Source organism: Peromyscus californicus, unplaced genomic scaffold (assembly GCF_007827085.1).
Source record: "Peromyscus californicus insignis strain IS unplaced genomic scaffold, ASM782708v3 Scaffold_4__1_contigs__length_199733344, whole genome shotgun sequence".
In the NCBI taxonomy this organism is placed as follows: domain Eukaryota; kingdom Metazoa; phylum Chordata; class Mammalia; order Rodentia; family Cricetidae; genus Peromyscus; species Peromyscus californicus.
Window position 1 is genome coordinate 8,134,511 of NW_026294562.1, and position 20,115 is coordinate 8,154,625.

Genomic DNA, 20,115 nt, shown 5'->3' on the forward strand with positions numbered 1-20,115 from the left:
GTTAATGGACACCTTAAATTCAATGTAAAGTCTCATTAATATCTTTAGAGTGGCTCTTTTGGTGTTTCTAGGTTCTATTAATGGACGAGTGCCTATTAAAACAAATTCTTCCATAGATAATGACTTCAAGTCACTGGAAATACAAGCAAGCAAAACAAAGTTAAATATGGCGGAAAGAATAAACAAAACCGTGCCCTTGCAAATAACCTTACTAATAAAGAAAATCTCATATATTCTACCGAGAAAGTTACACTGCAAGTTGTCCAAGGTCACAGGAGACCAGCAGTGTAGCTGTGGAGCGGCACACTCTGAAGGGTCACAGCACGAAGGAGTAAAGTTCAAGTTACAATGGAGAAACTCAGCAATCCTGGGCAGATTAAAGTAATTTATGACTGGTGATAAACCATATTAAGAATGTACACTGCTTATATGGTGGTACTTCACATCTGTAGTATTACTATTCACCCTAGAAAACTATCAGATAAACCCAAATTGAGGAACATTCAGTATCTGAAAGGTACTCTTCAGAACTGTGAAGGCTGCCCTTGGGAGGCAGAGGCAGTTGGATCTCTGAGTTTTAAGACCAGCCTGGTCTACAGAGCGAGTTCGCTACATAGTGAGACCCTCTCTCAAACCAACCAACTTCCAAATACCTATCTACCTACTTGTCAAGTTGTAAGAAACAAAGATGGAGAAAACCACACAAAAGAGGACACAGACAACTGTCATGTACTCTGCAGAATCTGAGGCAACACACAGGGCAGTACTGAGTCATACTGGTGAAATCTGCGCAAAATGTGCAGTTTTAATTGATGGTCATACAGTAATACACCATAGGAACCACTGGGGGCTGAACTGTGCCCCTGTCCCCAAATTCACATGTTGAACCTGTAACCAAAAAAAGGCAGGTTCTTAAAGAGGTCCCTAAGTTAGTATGAGGCCTTAAATCCCATGACTGGTATTCTTACTCAAAAAGGAAATTCAGACACACAGATATTTTTTTGCTGTTGTTGTTTTTTCAAGACAGGGTCTCTCTGTGTAGCCTTGGCCGTCCTGGAACTCACTTTGTAAACCAGACTGGCCTTGAACCCACAGAGATTTGCCTGCCTCTGGGATTAAGGGTGTATGCCACCACTGCCCGGCTGATGTTTTTGTTTTTAATGTCCCACTTCAAAAGACACTATATTAATAATACACACATACACACACACACACACCCCCAAGGTAGGACAAAAATGTACCAGCACATACTTTTTAAAGGATTTGTATCCAAAATAATAAAGAACTCTTAGGGCTGGTAAGATAGCTCAGCAGGTAAAGGTGCTTGCTACCAAATCTGAGGGCCTCAGGTCAATCCTTAGGTCCCATATGGTGGGGAGAACTGACTCTAGCAAGTTGTCCTCCTTACACACACACACACACACACACACACTGAAGTAAATCTAATTTTTGAAACATTTTTAAAAAGCCCTCTTAAAATTCGACAAGAATAGGCTGGCCAGATGGTTAAGTGGTAAAGGCTCTTGCTGCCAAGCCTGACGACCTGAGTGAGTTCCACCCCTGAGACCCACATGGGGGAAGGAGAGACCCAACTCCCATCTCTCCATGCACATCATGGCAAGAATATATGCACACACATAAATAATAAAATTTAGAAGAATTCTTCAAGAATTCAAATAACAGAATTTAAAGATAGACAAAAGATATGAATAAAAGTTTCACCAGAGAAGATACACAAATGACAAACTCACAGAAAGTTCTTGACATCATTGGTAATCAGAAAAATGCAAATTAAAACCTTTACTGAGACATTGCTTCACATCCATAAGAATGACTATTTTAAAAAGAAAAAGGAGTAACAAGTGTCAGTGAAGATGGAAAAATAGTAACTACAGTAGTTAGAAACAATGGTCAGCTCCTTTGGAAAAGCTTGACAGTTCCTCAAAATGCTGAAATTAGTTACTCTAGGACCAAACAACTCCATTCTTAGACATAGTCCTGAGAAACAAAAGTTCACAGATACCTGACATTACAAGCAGCATTATTTATAGAAGTAAAAGTTAAAAAACAAAACAACCCTCCAAGCCCCGATGAGGGATAAGCAAACCTTAGTGCATATCCACACAGCAGGAATAGTCCACATTACGTCACAGAGGAACCTCGACAACACTAGGCTAAGTTAAAAGCTGCCAGTGACAAGGGCTACTGTATTGTATGAATCCACATGAAATCCCCGAAACAAACAAATCTATAGCACAAGACTAAGAGCCAATTTGTGGTTGCCAGAGGCTGAGGGGTCAGCTCACATCCACAGTTCTAACATTATAGAAATGACTGCACAATTCTGTGAATATACTAAACATGCTGAATTGCACACAGGCATACATGGGTAAATTTTATGACACATGAATGACAAGACCTTTTAAACAAACCAAATGCCCCAAAAACCTCATGGGGAATGTGGCTTCAGTAACAGAATCTTACTTTTTGTGGTACCAGGGAATGGGCTTTGCACATTGGAGACAAGGATTCTCGTACTGAGCTACTTCCCCTGGCTAGTTAAAAACATCTTATTTAAACTGTCCTGACTTATCCAGGAAACTGCATGGCTCATTTTTGGAGTCAGCATTTTAAATTCCACTTAAAATTGCTTTCCCAAACCCAGAACAACTTCTGTTAAAATACACTGTCATATTAAATTTACTATGTCCAAAGGGAGTGGCTAGAGAGATGCTCAGTGGCTAAGAGCACTGGCTGTTCTTCCAGTGATCCGAAGTTCATGTCTGAGCAGGAGCTCAGACATGTCTATAACTAGCCCCAGGAGATCCGATACCCTCTTCTGGGTATATGGACATACACTCAGACAAAAATGTTCAAAGGACTACTATACTGAGTGAAAGCAGGGTGTTTAGCAACCGTCAAACTCAGCATCATCCGATGAATTTTCAAGCAAGGTGCTTGGGACAGCACTCCCTTAAGATTGTGACTGGACTGCCCAAGGAAAGACCCTTTGAAAAGTTCACAACAGATGAAAACCTGCAGCCAGAACTGAACACCCACTGGTGCAATTAACAGAATATGGAACTGCATTTTTCAATCCTCTATTAACTGAAAACCAACACTTTCTTATGCAAAATATTTAATGTTTCTAACCATTACAATGACAAAAAGCCACATTTACACTAAATTAGTCACAAACCAATTATTTAATAGAAGCTATAAAAAGTGTAACTGGTAAAATAATTCAGAAGAATATTTAGAATATCTCAAAAGATTTAAAATAGGAGAACACTTTACAAAAAGCTGTGTAGGAAATAAAATTCCTCAACTATACGTAGAAATGTAACATTACAGGGGAGTTTATAAAATACAAAGACAAGTATAAAAGGACTGTATATTCTAAATCCAAAAACTCAATAATAACCAATTATTTAGTTTTAAAATTTACAGTTCCTAGGTATGAAGACATTATTATACACATCTTCCAAGACAACAGGCAGTATCTTTCAATTAACCATGGGTGGTATCATCTTCTACAAAATCTTTGGCCATCTCTGCTGTGATCACATCAATGTGACTGACCTGAAGAACAGTAAATGTTGAAGTCTGTTAGATCTTAAAGGAATATATCAGTTACTATTAGTACTGCATAGGGTAGTATCTAATATATACAGCAACCACCCACAAAATTTTTAATTTTACCTACCATGTCAAGTGATTCTGAAGCACTGGCTGTTGGAAGTCTTTATGAACAACCCTGTCTGTTCAACGTGGAAGGTTAAAAAAAAAAAAAAAAAATTCTACAGCTTGGCATGGTGTCAACACCCATGATCTCAGCACCTGGGAGGCAGAGGCAGGACTGCCAGTTGAGGGCAGCCTGGGCTACATTTCAGTTTGGGGGCTGCCAAGGATCAAACCCTAAAGCCTTATAAATGCTAGACAAGCACTTGGCCACCCACACCCACAACTCTTTCTCTTAATGAAAATCGAGGTAACAAATGGCATGAAAGTTAAAGTTTTTCCTTTTTCTAGGAAGACGTCATCATTTAAACAATGACTTTCTAAGTCTTTCACTAATGTAACATAAAACCAAAATAAAAAATACAATGAAACCTAATACAAAATAATACAACCTAACATAAAATACCAACGTAATACAAAATAAAATTACCTTATTTCTGAACTTTACACCATAGAATTTGTCGGCTGACTCGAGCAGTTCAGGCCTAAAAGTAGTAGTAATAAACTGGGCATGCACAGCTAGTTCCATGATCATATCTGTGAAAACAAAAGTGAGTTAACAAATCTCCTTTCTCACACCTGAAAATTTTAAAAGCAACTATTTTTATTCCTGCCTAAAATTCAAACCTGCTAAAGCAGACTGTGTGTGTTTTTTTTTTTTTTTTTTTTTTTTGGTCTGCAAAAATTATCAACTTAACTGTTCAAAAGTACTAATAAAATCTCTGGCAGAGGCAGTGTGGTCTACAGATTGAGTTCCAGGACAGCCAGGACTACACAGAGATCCTTGTCTCAAAACAACAAAAACAATAAAAAAAAAAAAAAAAAAAAAAAAACGAAACCCACAATTCATCCTAGTATGTCCTAGAGTTACAGAATATAATGTTTTTATTTACCATAAAGAAACTTCTAACCCAGTATGGTGATATTATAATCATAGCACATGGAAGGAGGCTAGAGGATTAGTTGTCCAAGGTTCCTGTATGACATTGTCTCAAAATGAAAAACCAAAAATAAATCCAAAACAGAAGACTTTTAACATTAGAAATGTCAGAGCCTGGGCTGGAGAAACGGCTTAGAGGTTAAGAGCACTGACTGTTCTTCCAGAGGTCCTGAGTTCAATTCCCAGCAACCACATGGTGGCTCACAACCATCTGTAATGAGATCTGGTGCCCTCTTCTAGTCATACATGCTGTACACATAAAAAATTAATAAATCTTTAAAAAAAAAAAAGAAATGTCAGAGCCAAACATTTTCTCATGTACACACAAAATCGTATGCTAACTACACCCATTACTCCATTCGAAAGCTTTTAACATGTAAGATCAGATTTAGCATCTCAAATAAAAAATTAAGTTTATGGCAAGCACTACTTTCTGAACATCGTGTGTGTGTGTGTGTGTGTGTGAACATTTTGTCTACATGTATACATGTATACCATGTGTGTACCCAGTACCCTTCCTCGGAAGTCAGAAGAGGGTGTTGGATCCTCTGGAACTGGAATTATGAATGCCATGAGAAGCCATGAGGGTGCTTGAAATCAAACTCAGATCCTGCAAGAGCAGCCAATGCTCTAATTGCTAAGCCATCTCCAGACACACAAGTACTACCCTTAATGCCAAAAAAACACAAGTTTTAAGGCTTTTGGATAAAAATTTAATTGAAAGATTTTCAATTAAGTGGAAGAATTAATTACATCTATTTCTCTAAAGTAAACTCTGAAAGCAGTCTATTACCAAACTATTAAAACTGTTCAGAGAAAATATACTTCAGGCAACAAGCCACTAAGAAAGAGCTAAGCCACCATTACTATTATCTTTAAGACATTTCTGGAGACAGGGTTGAATGCATCCCAGGCCGGCCACGAACTTGATGTGCACTTTCCACTGGTCTTGAACTTCCGATCCTCCTGCCTCACTTTCTAAATGCTAGGAACACAGACAAGGGCCACCTTGCCCGGTTTATGAAGTACTGGACATCAAGCCCAAGACTCTGGGCTTGCTGGCTAAGCACTCCACCCCCAGCTCTATCCCTAGCCCAGCCAGTTCTTCAGTGTGCCTATGTTTAGTCCGATACTAATATCTTCCTGCCACTCTCCCTGGCCTTCCACCTTATCTTTTTTTTTTTTTTTTTTTTTTTTGAGGTAAGGTCTCACTGAACCTGGAGCTCATGGTTTGGCTATACTGGGTGGTCTTTGATCTCCCAGGACTCTCGACCAAACTCCATTTGTTCCCTGGCCAACTTTTAGGTGGGTGCTAGAGGTCCAAACTTGGGCCCTCATGCTTGCATGGTAGGACTGTACTCCCCATCTCCCCAGGCAGAGCAAGTTCTTATCGAACAGAAAATCAGAACTCTACCTGAGACAGCTTTTCTGTGCTGAGCATCCAAAGCTTGGTCAATCTCATCAAACAAGTAAAAAGGAGCAGGGTCACATTTCTGAATGGCAAAAATCAGAGCAAGGGCCACCAGAGATTTCTGTCCGCCCGAGAGCTGCTGCATTTCTCTCATTTCACCTTGCTTTCCCGTAAATGATACCTAAGAGAACACAGAGTGTTACTATCCTAAAGGCGATGGTACCATCACCCTTCAAAATTAAGCGGCACATAAACAATTCAGATAAAATACAAATTCGACTCTGGTAAAGCTACAAGGAAAACTGAATACAAAGGGATTTTTACCCTAATTCCGACTCCTGTGAACTGGTCAACCGACGGAACACTGCTTTGTGACCCCGAGCCCCTCTCACTTTCACCACTCCCCTCGCCTTCATCCTGAGACTGACTGCCCTCCACATCGCCTTTCTTCATCACCAGAGTCGCTTTGCCACCAGGTACTAACTTCTGGAATACTTCACTGAAATTCTTGGACACCTTGAAGAAAAAAAAATGTCAACTGAAATACAAATGTGGCCCAGGGATAATTCTGTCTGAAACCAATATTTAAAAGCAGTAAGAGGTATTTTTAAATGTTAGCCAAAACAACAGATCCTTTCCAGAGCTGTGTGAAACACTCAGTCACTACGTTAGTGGCCAGTAAGCTGCATTAGTTCCTGTATGTTAAATCTACCTTCAAACAAAAGAAGAACTGAAGCTTTTGCCTATTTGGGGTTTTCATTACCACCAGAACATACCTGTTTGAAAGTTAACTGAATAGCTTCATATTTTCGAAGTTCAAGTACATTCATTAATTCCATGATTGATTTGTATCCTCTATCCAATTCTTCTTGTCGCTTTATCAACTTTTCTTTCTGCTCGGAGAAATTCACAAACTGATCTAAAGCTTTTTTGTTAACATGGCTGTACTTCTTCAACTCTGTGTTGCACTGCTCAAGTTTTCGAAACAACTGAAAGAGAAACAAACTGGATTAATATACTCACACACTGGAGGGGATTTAGCAAGGACAACTCTGAAGTGCAGGGAGAAAGCTTTACCTGCTTAAGGCTCAGTGTCTGATACTTTTCAAAGGCTTCCTGGGGAAGGGAGCCCAGCTCTCGGATCTTCTTCATGCACTCCTCTTTCTTCTTCAGCAGCATGCCTTGCCGGTTGGTCATCTTCTCCAGCTCTTTAGTGTCATGATTTATGGCATCCATGTGTTCTTTCTCCATATTTTTCCAGCGCTCCATACTTTTCTGGAGCTCTTTAATTCCAGCTTCTGTTTTGTCAATGGAATTATCCAAATCTAAGATGGGGAAAAAGAAAAGAAAGGATATTAAGACTCATTTCATAATCAGAATGTTATCTGAGTAAAGACTAATGGTCAGACTGTCTAAAGCAGGTAGGCTTTAAGTTTTCTCTGTTTATATTTTACTATGAAATTCACAAATTACCCAATTCCAGAGCACTACCACAGGAAAATTTGTAGAATCATTTGCATATCTACATTCTATCATGAATGACTTAAAGAGGTAATGACATTCCCTCCTTTAGACCATCACACACAGTTAGGACCTGGCCATGACTTTGGAGCATGGCCCGATGAGGACCATCTCTTCTCCCTCTGACACTTTCCTCCAATAAATAAAATGCAGAACATGTTACTAGTCTCATAAAACTACCAGAGCCATTTTAACAAGTCAGTTCGGTATTTCATTTTGCAGCAAACAATTTTGCAAAACAAACTAAATTCAACAAAACACTGAAAAAAATTTAAGTACTTACCTTCTGATCTTGCCATAGTATCTTTTACTCTTTTATTGATAGCTTCAAGTTCTGAGGTTGTGGCAGTAAGAACAGTACCACCTTCTGTCTCTCTCAGTTCATTAAGTTCCTGTAACACAAAGAACGAAGTTTAATGAGATTAAACCTTAAAACAGAAATTTTGAGTTTAAAAATATTATAATTAGCTGTTTAAATGAACATTTAAGGAAGCACATGTCTCATATGTTTTTGTATTTATACTTGAAAATAACTGAAGCAGCCATTACAGAGGAAAAACTTAATGATGTAAATCTGAGTGCCTAACTACTAAGTAACTGTAAAGTGACACTGAGCATGTAAGTATCTAGAACACAACAAGATTACAATCAAATAAAGCAGGTGCCACTATTATACTGACATTACACTAAAGAAAACTGGGAACAGAAATATTAAATAATGACTTGCCCAAGTCACACACTAGGTGGCAGTGCTAGAATTCCAACCTAAGGACTATCCTCAGTGGGTCTTTTGGTCCCTAACTGATGCTTCCAATCAGTGCTCACTGACACACTTTCTCTAGCTTATGATTAGCAAGAAGCTCAGAAAAGAATGTACCTGTTCTACTTGATCCAAGCGTTTCCTCAGATTCTCATTCAGGTAAGTCTCTACTCGAGTAATAATACCTTCTAGTTTAATTCTTTCATTTAGCAGCTGTCTGTTTTCCTAGAATAATAGAATTTTAAAAAAAACACAGAATTATGAAATTGTCAAAAAATGTTAAGGGCCAGAGAGATGGCTCAACAGGTAGGTAAAGGCACTTGCACACAGCCTGATGACTTGATTTCAATCCTGGAACCCACATAAAGGTAGAAGCAGACAATCAACTCCACAAAGTTGTCCTCTGCCCTCCACATATACACTGTGGTATATACATGTGCCCCACCCCAATATCACACATACAAAGAATAATAAAGTAATGCTTAAGAAAGAAAGAAAAAAAAAATCTTTGTCCTATTGCTTGTACTCAAATGAGCTGACATGGGAGTGTTCCAATCCCTGGAACCCCCGCAATGCAAGGAGAGACCCGATTCTCACAAGCTGTTTTCTATAATCTCCATGTCCAGCCATGAAATAAAAAAAAAAGTTAAAGTTATTGTTTCTGTTCCTAGTTTGCTTTTTATAAGACATGCTACCAAGAGGGCTGAAGAACACCAACACAGGGGTTCACAACTATCTATATCTCTAGGTCCAGGGGATCTGACATCCTCTTCTGGCCTCCAGCACCAGGCATTTAAGTAGTGCACATACATACACACAGGCAAAACACTCATATACATTAAATAAGAATAAAAGACATGCTACCAAAACCAACTTTCTTATCTCTCTTATCTTTTGGGATGACTATTGATTGTTTACAACTATGTATTAAAATAAAAATCCAGCCGGGCGGTGGTGGCGCACGCCTTTAATCCCAGCACTCGGGAGGCAGAGCCAGGCGGATTTCTGTGAGTTCGAGGCCAGCCTGGACTACCAAGTGAGTTCCAGGAGAGGCGCAAAGCTACACAGAGAAACCCTGTCTCGAAAAACCAAAATAAATAAATAAATAAATAAATAAATAAATAAACCCAAAGTCCTGGGCTAGCAAAATGGCTCAGTGGATAAGTGGATTTACTGCCAAGACTACCAAACCTGAGTTCTACCCCAGAATCCACATGGTAGAGAGAACCAACTCCCAAGCCAAGGGCTGTCTCAACACCCCCACCCCCTACCCCCCCACACACAATGAGTGGCCAGACTAGGCTACATGTGGACAGTCCTGTAAGAAAAAACCAACACCAAATGTAATTAAAATGTCATACACAAAGCTGATTATTGGCGTGTGCACATGTGCACACATATACATGTAAGTGCATAGAAAGCTAGCAGCATTACTAATGACTACACACCCTCCATCTGACAGGCTCTTGTCACGCCTGCAAGACAGGGATTATCTCTTAGGTTATATGAAGATCTACTCTGAATGTGAGAGGTACCACTCCATGGCCTGGGGATCTGAACTACATAAAAAGCAAGCGAGCTGAACACAGTTGTTTCCCTCTGCTACACTGTAGTGACAGCTGCCTCAAGCTCCTGATGCCATGATGGACTGTGGCATCAATGATGGATGCTATGCTGTGCGCCAAAAGAAACCCTTTCTCTCTAATGCCATGTTTGCTGGTGCATTTTATCAAAAGTGACCACTGCAGTTACTAATGATAAACATGCATTGAATAAGACGAATGTAAATGGAAGATACCCAGAAGAGCTTAGACAAACATAACAAAACCTTATTTACTCTCATGGGTATTCAAATGCCATGTCTGTTTTTTTCTGTTTTCTTAACATTCTTCTCTTTCAATTTTTGTTTTCCCCCAAGACAGGATTTCTCTGTGTAGCCCTGCTGTCCTGGAACTCGCTTTGTAAACCAGGCTGGCCTCAAACTCACAGAGCTCTGCCTGCCTTTGTCTTCCAAGCGCTGGGATTAAAGACGTGGGCCACACCCCCAGCATCAAATACTTTGAGACAGGGTCTTCCTGTACTTCTGGACAACCCATTTTCAACAGGTTTTTTTCACTGTTAGGTGTACTTGCCTGCTGAAGTTGACGGATTTCATCGTTCAGTGCATCTACTCTTTTCTGATCTTCTAGACTGAGTTGAGAAAGCAAATCAGTTCCTAGTTCTGCTTTCAGTGATTCTCTGGTAGACTCCATAGCATGCAGACTTGCCTCCAAGCTCTGTAAGCTACGTTGCTATATAAGATTATCATTTATTAATATTAGTCATTACAGTACATATAAACAGCAAAACACTGCAAACTATGTATATATTAAGTGAGCTAAACTATATAACGCAATTATTAAAGTACTATATAGGCTTCTGTTAGGTTTACTGAATGTGTTTTGTGCTTATGATATTTATAACTTATGATAGGTTTACTGGAATAAAACCAAAATCAACAGAAACATGTACTAATTAAAATTTTTCCCTCTTGTTGGTGCTGGGAGTTGGATCCAGGGCCTCAACATCACCCCTGCTGGGCAAGACTCCATCACCAAGTATACTCCAGGCACTATACTATGTTTGGTAATTAGAGCTATGTAGGTATTTATAATGCAAAACTGAGAGGAGGGACAAATTATTACATGGTTAAACTATATAAAAATCTTCAGGCATATTCGTAAGAACAGAAGTTGACATAATGTTCTGAATAATGTAACTAAGGAACCATCTTTTGTCTTCCACTGTGCTGTCTTATTGCTACTGATATACAAAGCATGAAATCAATGATACCTGTACAACCTACGATCCACTGCAAGTCTACACTAACGCAAAGCTGTAACAAGACATACTCACGGACCTTTGGCATAAAGGTCTTCTCTGACTGCTGCCTCTTCTCTTTTAGCATCTTCATCTCTGACAATATGCTATCTCTGGATGCTTTAAATTTCCTTTGTTGGGTCTCTATCTGCTGCATTTGGTTCATCAACTGATCAATTTCATTATTAATCCATATACAAGGCTAAGGAAAACTCTCTTAAGGTTGTAAACACATCACATACTCTAGATTCCCTTCAGTTCTTACAATACATCATCATGCATCCTCCTCTCCTTTACCCCTAAGTAATTTCCCCAAATTTATGGACCACAATAATGTTGAACTAAATACTATCACTAAAAATGTTCAGTCATAAGTTTGAAACATTTCATTACACTTTCTACTCTAAATAAGCATATTTATTTTACTTCTACTTGAATAAAACAAAAAAGTAGGATTAAAATATGTTAAGCAAAATCAAGTAATAGCATATATGTGTGTATACACGGGCATACACACACACACTTAAATATATTTTCTTTCAAAAATATATATATTTATTATGCTGAAGGCACTGCTTTGAGGGGTCAGGTATGAAGAGTAGCCTTGCCTAATGTAAAATAATTAAATCTAAATAGACTGGCAAATACAGACAGCAGCTTCAGCTGTCAACATCCTTTCTCTTTGTATTTGTGTGCATGAGGGTGGGGTGTACAGCACAAATGTGGGTGAAGGCCAGAGGTTAACATCTGTTGTCTTCTTTTACTTTCTCCATTACTTTTTGAGAGAGTATTTCTTCATGAGTCTGGAAAGCACCAGTATGTTAAACTTGCTGGCCAACAAAGTCCTAGGATCCACCTGTCTCCATCCTTCTCCACGTGCTCGGGTAAGAAAGAGCTCTGCCACACTCAGCTTTTCTCACGAGTGCTGGAGAACCGAACTCATGTCTTCATGCTGTGCTCCAAGTACCTGACCCACTGAGCCAGAACCCAACACACAGCATCCTTTTTCTAATACTTCCTCATATTCTCTCTCCTAATATCTTGCCGCATTTAAGCAGTTAAAAGTATCATACACAGATCCCTGCAGGATCAAAGCTAAAGCATTTGTCTCTTTCTGTATGTTGTTTGAACTACAAACTTGCAGTTAAAAAAATACCTTTCAGTTACGGATGTCCTGAAGCAGTATTCAGGTATCCACACTCTTAGGTGACAAAACAGGACACACACACCAAAAGCACCATGGCTGTTTTAAGAAACACATATGCACAAGTGTTCTGGTAGCTGAACCAGCCACCCTTCATGTAGCACTACACTTATCTGGAAGAACTAGTTACTCAGATTTGGATACCTGTTGTCATTACCTCCACTAAAATTAAATCTGCACACAGTTTTGCCAAGACAGTAAACACTAAAGGACATTTTCCAGTGTGGACATATGTAACATCTGTTTACAACAGCATTACTGACACTCCTCCCCCCTGAAACATCAGCCAGCGCTTCCTTCCATTTCCTCTCTGCCTGAAAACCTTCAATTTTGTTGCTCCTCAAGTTTTATCTCTTCAAAGCACTCACTAGTAAGAACTACGTAACAGTGAAACAAAAATCAGCATTACTTTTCAAATGTTTTCTCTTAGTCTTCAGAAGCTAAACGAGCTCTGATGTGGAAATAAAAACTAAAGTGGAATGTATAAGCTCCCCTATGCAATATGAAAAAACAAAACACCTAACACACAAGACTGTATCTGCAATTAAAACACAGTTCTTTCTCCACAGTATGGCGTTAAGCACAAAACAAAAAGATATTTTCAATGTTTCTGCGCAGGTTTTCATTGAGCTTTGCTTCAAGCTCACCCAGCTCCTCTTCTGCTTTTCTGACATCTTTCTGTAACTCAAGTCGAGACTTTCTTGTGTCGTAATAGCCTCCAGTCAGAGCGCCTCGATGGCTGACTTGATCACCTGTAAACAAAATATAGGACTGCTATACATAGCTTTCTACTAGTAACTAACTTATCATGAAATACTAACCTAAGGGCTCTAACAACATGAGATTGAAAAGGGTAACTTAAGAATTCCAGCTACTCTTAAAAAACCCTACTTTCCAATATTAAAATTGGTAGTCTTTAATTTGGGAAGATTTGAGCATCAATAATTTGAGCAAATGTAGAACCACGGTGGTAAATTTAAAACAAGAATCTATAAATACTTAAAAAACTGAGAGGAGGGTTCTTTGCCAAAGTAACAGGTAGAGTAAATGAGAAAAGAAACACCACTTTGAAACACTGAGTTATTAATAACAAAGAATGTTTACTAACAAAGTATGTTTAAGCAATTGTCAGGGAACCTGATATTCTTGTAGACTATCCAATTAATCTGTTTATCTATCAATCTACTTATCTACCTACCCACCCACCCTACCTATCTTTCAGTGATAGGGTCTCACTATGCAGTCCTGGCTCGCCTGGGACTAGTTATGTAGACCATGCAGGCCTGAAATTCAGAGATCCACCTGCCTGTCTCCTGAGTGCTGGGATTAAAAGTGTGTACCATTGTGACCAGCTCATGTAGTCCTATAAATAACCTCACATATTATTAGATACAAAGAAGTAAAGTATCTTTACCTGAAAGACATGCTAATGATCAACTTTAGCATCATTAATTTGGGACACATTATCTGATACCTTAAGAAACAAACATCACTTACATAGTAGTCATATCAAGAATGTTGAACTAGAATCTAATGAGAAGGAATAAATATGATAAATCCAAAGAATGGGACATTTTTCTCAAAGTCAGTTTCTAAGGAGGAAAAAGGGAGAAAAAGCCAGGTATGGTGGCACATGCCTTTAATCCCAATCTTGGGAGGCAGAGGCAGGAGGATCTGTGAGTTCAGGGCCAGGCTGGTCTACATCATGAGTTCTGGGACAGCCAGAGCTACACAGTGAGACCCTATGTGTGTGTCATCATCATTCCCCCACCCCCTCCCCACCAAAACGGGAGAGAGACAAGAGGCAGTGTCTTTTTTTTTTTTTTCGAGACAGGGTTTCTCTGTGTAGCTTTGTGCCTTTCCTGGAACTCACTTGGTAGCCCAGGCTGGCCTCGAACTCACAGAGATCCGCCTGGCTCTGCCTCCCGAGTGCTGGGATTAAAGGCGTGCGCCACCACCGCCCGGCAAATTTTTTTTTTTTTTTTTCGAGACAGGGTTTCTCTGTGTAGCTTTGCGCCTCTCCTGGAACTCACTTGGTAGCCCAGGCTGGCCTCGAACTCACAGAGATCCGCCTGGCTCTGCCTCCCGAGTGCTGGGATTAAAGGCGTGCGCCACCACCGCCCGGCAAATTTTTTTTTTTTTTTTTTCGAGACAGGGTTTCTCTGTGTAGCTTTGCGCCTCTCCTGGAACTCACTTGGTAGCCCAGGCTGGCCTCGAACTCACAGAGATCCGCCTGGCTCTGCCTCCCCAGTGCTGGGATTAAAGGCGAGCGCCACCACCGCCCGAGGCAGTGTCTTTTAATGTTCAAAGTTTTAGGTGTGACAATGTACTGACTGGAGAATGTCCTTCAGAGACACTCAGTAAGTTCTAGGATGAAATAATGTTTACAGCTTATTTTCATCATTCAGATGGTTTGACAACAATGTGGGCATGTTACTTTGAAAAATTAAACAAAAATGAGGACACTAAAACCTACATTATTAAAAATTCTTATCCTGAATTATACAGATAAATTCAATTACATCTGAGTAGGGGAAAGTTTGTTATTACCCTTGGGAGAAAATGTAGCATTATTAGCACCCATGACTTCCTTATAAAGAAAAGTTATTTTTATGTTAGATTACACTTGTTACAAATATCAAAATATTATTTACATGAAGTTTGAAATTTTTGAAATTTGGTAGTTAGCTGGGTGTAGTGGTGTACGCCTTTAGTCCCAGCACTTGGGAGGCAGAGGCGGGTAGATCTCTCTGAGATCGAGGCCAGCCTGGTCTACATTATGAGTTCCAGGCTAGCCATAGATGCACAGTTGAGATTCTGTTTTTTTGTTTTGTTTTTTTTTAAGTTTTAGACCCACTGCTATTATTTTAAAGAATCATGTTAAAATTATTTTGGTAATTATCCTAATAAACAGGTGCTTCTTAAAAAGTTTCCTTTTCTTTTTTCTTTCTTTCTTTCTTTCTTTTTTTTGTTTTGTTGTTGTTGTTTGTTTTTTAAGAGAGGGTTTTTGTGTAGGCCTGACTGTCCTGAAACTCACTCTATAAGACCAGGCTGGCATTGAACTCAGAGATCCGCCTGCCTCTACTGGGATCAAAGGCATGCGCCACCACCGCCCAGCCACTGTTTTCATTTTTGAGAAAAGGTCCATAGGCTTCGTTGTTCAACAGCCAAAGGAGCATATGATGCCAGAGACCAAATGTTTACACTTACAAGTAGAATCCGTACTTTTATTTAAACCATTTTAAAAATTGATGAAACTGACATGAATTTTCAAATGCTTTTAAAATATGACTAAATTCTACGAAGTACTCCCCAATATGCTTACTGCCTGAGTGACACATTATGCATCGCATATTACATGTTTCATTAGAGTGTGTTTAAAGCTAATTACTATTACAAACCTTCCAAAGTAATACAATCCATAGTGAAAGCACGAGCCAGCTGAGTGGAAACTTCCATGCTCCGACAGATGAGTGTCTTCCCAAACACATGTTTGAAAGCTTTGTCAAACCTGGGATTGTACCTCAGTTTACTGATCATAGGAATAGCATCCTAGAACAAAAATATGTTAGGAAAAATACTGTGAAACAGTTGATCAAAAACTGTTTGCGGAATTATTACTATAACTATTTCTTTATGAAGTAAAAATGAAAACAAATAGCCTAATATTACAAATTACTGGTTTTTATACAGAAGTCAGTAGGGAAAAAATCATTGTACTGAACTAACCTGGAAATCCTTCCCCTGTAACCAAAGGTTTACCGGCTGGTTACTGTGAAGAGCTGCTCTAAGTTGACCTGACCATGAAAGCTTAACTCCTAGCTCTGCTGCCAGGAGATGTGTGCTTAACTTACCCAGTTAAGACCGACTTCGAGACTGTAACACTGGCCCCTTCCTTATGTAGTTGTAAAGATTAAATGAGGTAATATATGGAAAGATGAGACAGTATATATGACATAAAAGGTAAAAATATAAAACTAGTTATTTCCTCAGTGTTCTAATTAGTTATAACAGACATCTAAATTGATATTCAGAAAAATACTTTTTCAGATAATATTTATTTTCAGGCTAGGAGAATGGCTCAGCAGGTAAAGGGCTTCCTGTGCAAGCATGAGGACCTGAATTCAGAACCCCAGCACCCATACAAGAAGCCAGGCAGGGCAAAACACACCTGTAGCCTCAGCACTGGAGAATGTGGGGGGTTGGGGAAGTTGGAGATAGGCTGATCCCTGGAACTAACAGGACAAGTCAACCTAGCCAAATAGTGAGGCAGGCTTAGTAAAGAAACCCCTTCTCAAAAATTATGGTGAAAAGGGTAAGAGGATATTCTCTGGCCTCCACTTGCTCATAAACACACATACACATCATTTTCACCTTTTTCTTTCCTAAAGTCAGAACAGAGCTTTTTAATAATTAAAGAACAATGTAACCACTATACAGCACAAGAAGGAATATACTGTAGCACAGGAGCCATTTCTAACTGCACAGCAGCTACTTTGTGGTTACCCAATGAAGGTGATCACGACTCAGACTAGCTACTGTCTATCTCTCTGGCCTGTTATCTTAATTAGGTCGCTCTTTATACAGTACAAACAGATCCACCCTGCATCCATTCTTCTGTCTTCCTGTCATGCTGAGGACTGAACCCAGAACATCTTGCACATTACATAAGTGTTCTTCCAGTGAGCCACACATCTCAAACTCTCTCGCTCTGTACAGTATGTGTGTGTGTACTTGTCTGGGCATGTGGTATGTCTATGTACCTGTGGAGACATGCCACAGCACACATGTAGAGGTCAGAAGACAATCGGAAAGACTCAGTGTCTCTCCTCACCAGGTGGCCCCAGGGATCACACCTGGGTACTCAGACTCGGCAGGACAGGCCTTCACCCCAGAGTCACCTTCCCAGCCTCTTTTGTGTTTTGTTTCATTCATATGTCATATCTGTGAGCCTCAATTTTCCCCCTCAGAGCTTCAAAGGTAAAACTGGTTTATTTAAAAGCAAGAAAGCCTCTGTATATGCTACTTAAATTACAGATCATTCTCATATAGGTTCAGTCTTAATCCTAGAGCATAAGTTTGCTAAAACAATCAACATTCTGAGATCAAATACCTCAAAGCAACTAAAATTTTCAAAGCTGACAATCCATTTAAAGTGTATATACCTTGTAACAAAAATAGATGTTTTCAGTTTAAACTATTTTAAAAGCATATCTCAAAACCCTCAACATATTCCTTTTATATGACAGGTTTCTTGGGGAATTCTTCCCCAATTCCTAAGCCTCCTGCTCTCTGTCACTGGGATGATAAACACATACACAATGATTGTTTCATGACTTGGCTGTGACCTTTCCCCTCCTCAACCCAACCCAGCACTAACTACACCCCATGCAAAGAAAGCATGTTTACCTTACAGATCAATGAATCGCAATGGAAAGTACCTAAGCACCAAAACACACTGAGTAGATGTTATAATAAAAAACAACCTAGACTTGGACTCACATTGGTTTCAGGATAGGCAGTATCCCTCACATCTAACTTGTTAAGAGGCAGAAAAGTCACTTCTCCAGGAAGATTCATTTTATTGAACTCCATTAAAATCTTCGTGCTGACTTCATCTGAATCAACAATGTGATAAAATAACCTACAAAACAGAATAAGACACATCTTTACTGCTAGACTGTAAGGTGTTTATGAGCATTTAAGGATCACACAGTTCAAATTTTTCTATGCAATCCAATCAATTTGTCTGGAGAAAAGACTGAGAACATTCCAATGAACTGGTGAGCCCCAAAAGGGTAAAGTTCTAGAAACAAGTATCTAGCATCTACCTTCTTTAATTCGAAAGTTAAATATAAAACTAAGCAGGTAATAGAAGACATATTGTACTACAAACCACAAAACTGTTTTTACATTGTCCTCATTTCTTCATCTTTAAAAGAACAACAACAGCAAAACCCACTTAAATGTCAGACTGGAAAACAACAACAATAACAACAACAACAAAACCCCCAATACCTCACCTGTTACCAGCAGTGACTTCCACACAAGTATAGAAAGCTGGCTCACACTCAAAATTATTCATTACGATGCCATGATAGCCATTTTGAACATGTTGGTTTATTCCTTTTCGACGAAAATGATCTAGCACTTTGTTTATGCTGTCTATTCCATTCAAAATGGCCTGTAAACCGGTTAGTGAAAAATATTAGCATCACCAATGACACTCTTGCTGGCAAGAAATGAGCCTATTATGCCATTTGCTTATATATAAAATCCTAAAAATTAAACACTATCCAGCATATCACCTACTTGAAATATGATAACTACATTTAACACTATTATGGGCTCTGTTCTATGATGATAGACTTTAAAATGGGATCTTTAACAACCAAAATTGCTTTCATTAGTAACGTTAAGTAGTAAACCAGGTATGAAGGCACACACCTGTGATTCCAGCACTCAGCAAGCTGAGCAGGACTATGAGTTCAGGGTCAGCCTGAGCTATACAGAGAGACCTTAATTCAAGCAGAGCAAAATAGAAGTAAAGTATAAAGCAGACAAAAGAAAACCTGCCTATATAACACCACTACTTCATACTTCTCAGTGTTCTCTTTCCTGCGTGGAACTCAGGCTGTACATACTGACTGTCGGATGGCTGGGGAAACAAGAGACCCATCTACCTTTCCTGTTGCCGCTCTAAGAAGTTGCTGCTTCTTTTCCAGGTCTTCTCTTTTAGCAGCAAGTGCTTGTTGCTCTGCATTCTCCTCTCTCCACAAGTAACTAACCAGTAAGAATGAGATGTGCACAGTATTTAATTAAGAGAAAAATACTGAAACCAAACAAAGACCATGTAAAAACACAGCATCTTAGTCTACTAACTTTCTTTCACTTTGTAATTCATCTTTCTTATTTTTTACTTCATAATATTTTCTGTCCAGTTCTTCAACCCGAGCTTTGACTTCATTGAGATCCTGATCCAGTTTCTATGGGAAAAAAATTATTATCAATTTAATCCATAGTGACAAAAAGCAGATAAACATATACATATTGAAATTCAACAAATGGCATAACTTAAATATGTCCAATTTATTATATACTGATCATACGTAAGAGAAGCTACTAAAAACCCAATGAGTTCCAGAAACAGCCTGAGCTACAGATAAAACAATGTCTCAAACAAACCAAAACCAAAAAAGCAAAATTGTTCTTACATTGTATTGCTCCAGATTTTTCTCTTTATTTGCCTCGGTATCCTCCAGATCCTTATGTATAGCAGCAATCTGTCTTTTCTTGTCATTAATAGCCTGATCTAAAGACTTCAGCTCCTTTTTAATCCACTTATCCCTTTCTTCCTTTGATGTAAACTGGCTTCCTCGACCCTGCTTTGCATAAAGGTCAGTTCTTTCCTGGGTAGCTTGAGCCAATCTATAGAAGATAGGAGAGAACAAGAAATAAAATTAATTGTAATCATTATCAATCCTGCAGAAACTATCCTTTAAAAAATTACATTAAAAGAGAATTAAGGGCTGGTGAGATGGCTCAGGACCCATATGGTGGAAAAAGAAAACACTCTTAAAAGTTGTCCTCTGACCTCTACACATGTGGCAAGCACATCTACACCCCACAATGAAATAAATGGGGAGGGGGATTAAGTGCTAAAAATAACTGCTAAATAA

At 39.0% G+C, this 20,115-nt stretch overlaps 1 protein-coding gene across 1 annotated transcript in view; it reads right to left on the minus strand.

The window, feature by feature from the left end:
- Positions 1–1,773: 1,773 nt before the first annotated feature.
- Smc3 (structural maintenance of chromosomes 3) overlaps positions 1,774–20,115 on the minus strand; it is a 42,986-nt gene continuing 24,644 nt past the window's right edge. Inside the window, exons 13-29 of the mRNA XM_052763228.1 lie at positions 19,651–19,864; positions 19,319–19,422; positions 19,120–19,219; positions 18,460–18,620; positions 17,939–18,080; positions 15,838–15,988; positions 13,036–13,188; positions 11,273–11,424; positions 10,506–10,664; positions 8,491–8,598; positions 7,897–8,005; positions 7,170–7,417; positions 6,869–7,081; positions 6,417–6,608; positions 6,096–6,273; positions 4,172–4,278; positions 1,774–3,582 (exon numbers count right to left, since the gene is read on the minus strand). Coding sequence (XP_052619188.1) covers positions 3,511–3,582; positions 4,172–4,278; positions 6,096–6,273; positions 6,417–6,608; positions 6,869–7,081; positions 7,170–7,417; positions 7,897–8,005; positions 8,491–8,598; positions 10,506–10,664; positions 11,273–11,424; positions 13,036–13,188; positions 15,838–15,988; positions 17,939–18,080; positions 18,460–18,620; positions 19,120–19,219; positions 19,319–19,422; positions 19,651–19,864 — 2,563 coding nt within the window. The 3' untranslated portion in view covers positions 1,774–3,510. The remainder of the gene's footprint in view (positions 3,583–4,171; positions 4,279–6,095; positions 6,274–6,416; positions 6,609–6,868; positions 7,082–7,169; positions 7,418–7,896; positions 8,006–8,490; positions 8,599–10,505; positions 10,665–11,272; positions 11,425–13,035; positions 13,189–15,837; positions 15,989–17,938; positions 18,081–18,459; positions 18,621–19,119; positions 19,220–19,318; positions 19,423–19,650; positions 19,865–20,115) is intronic.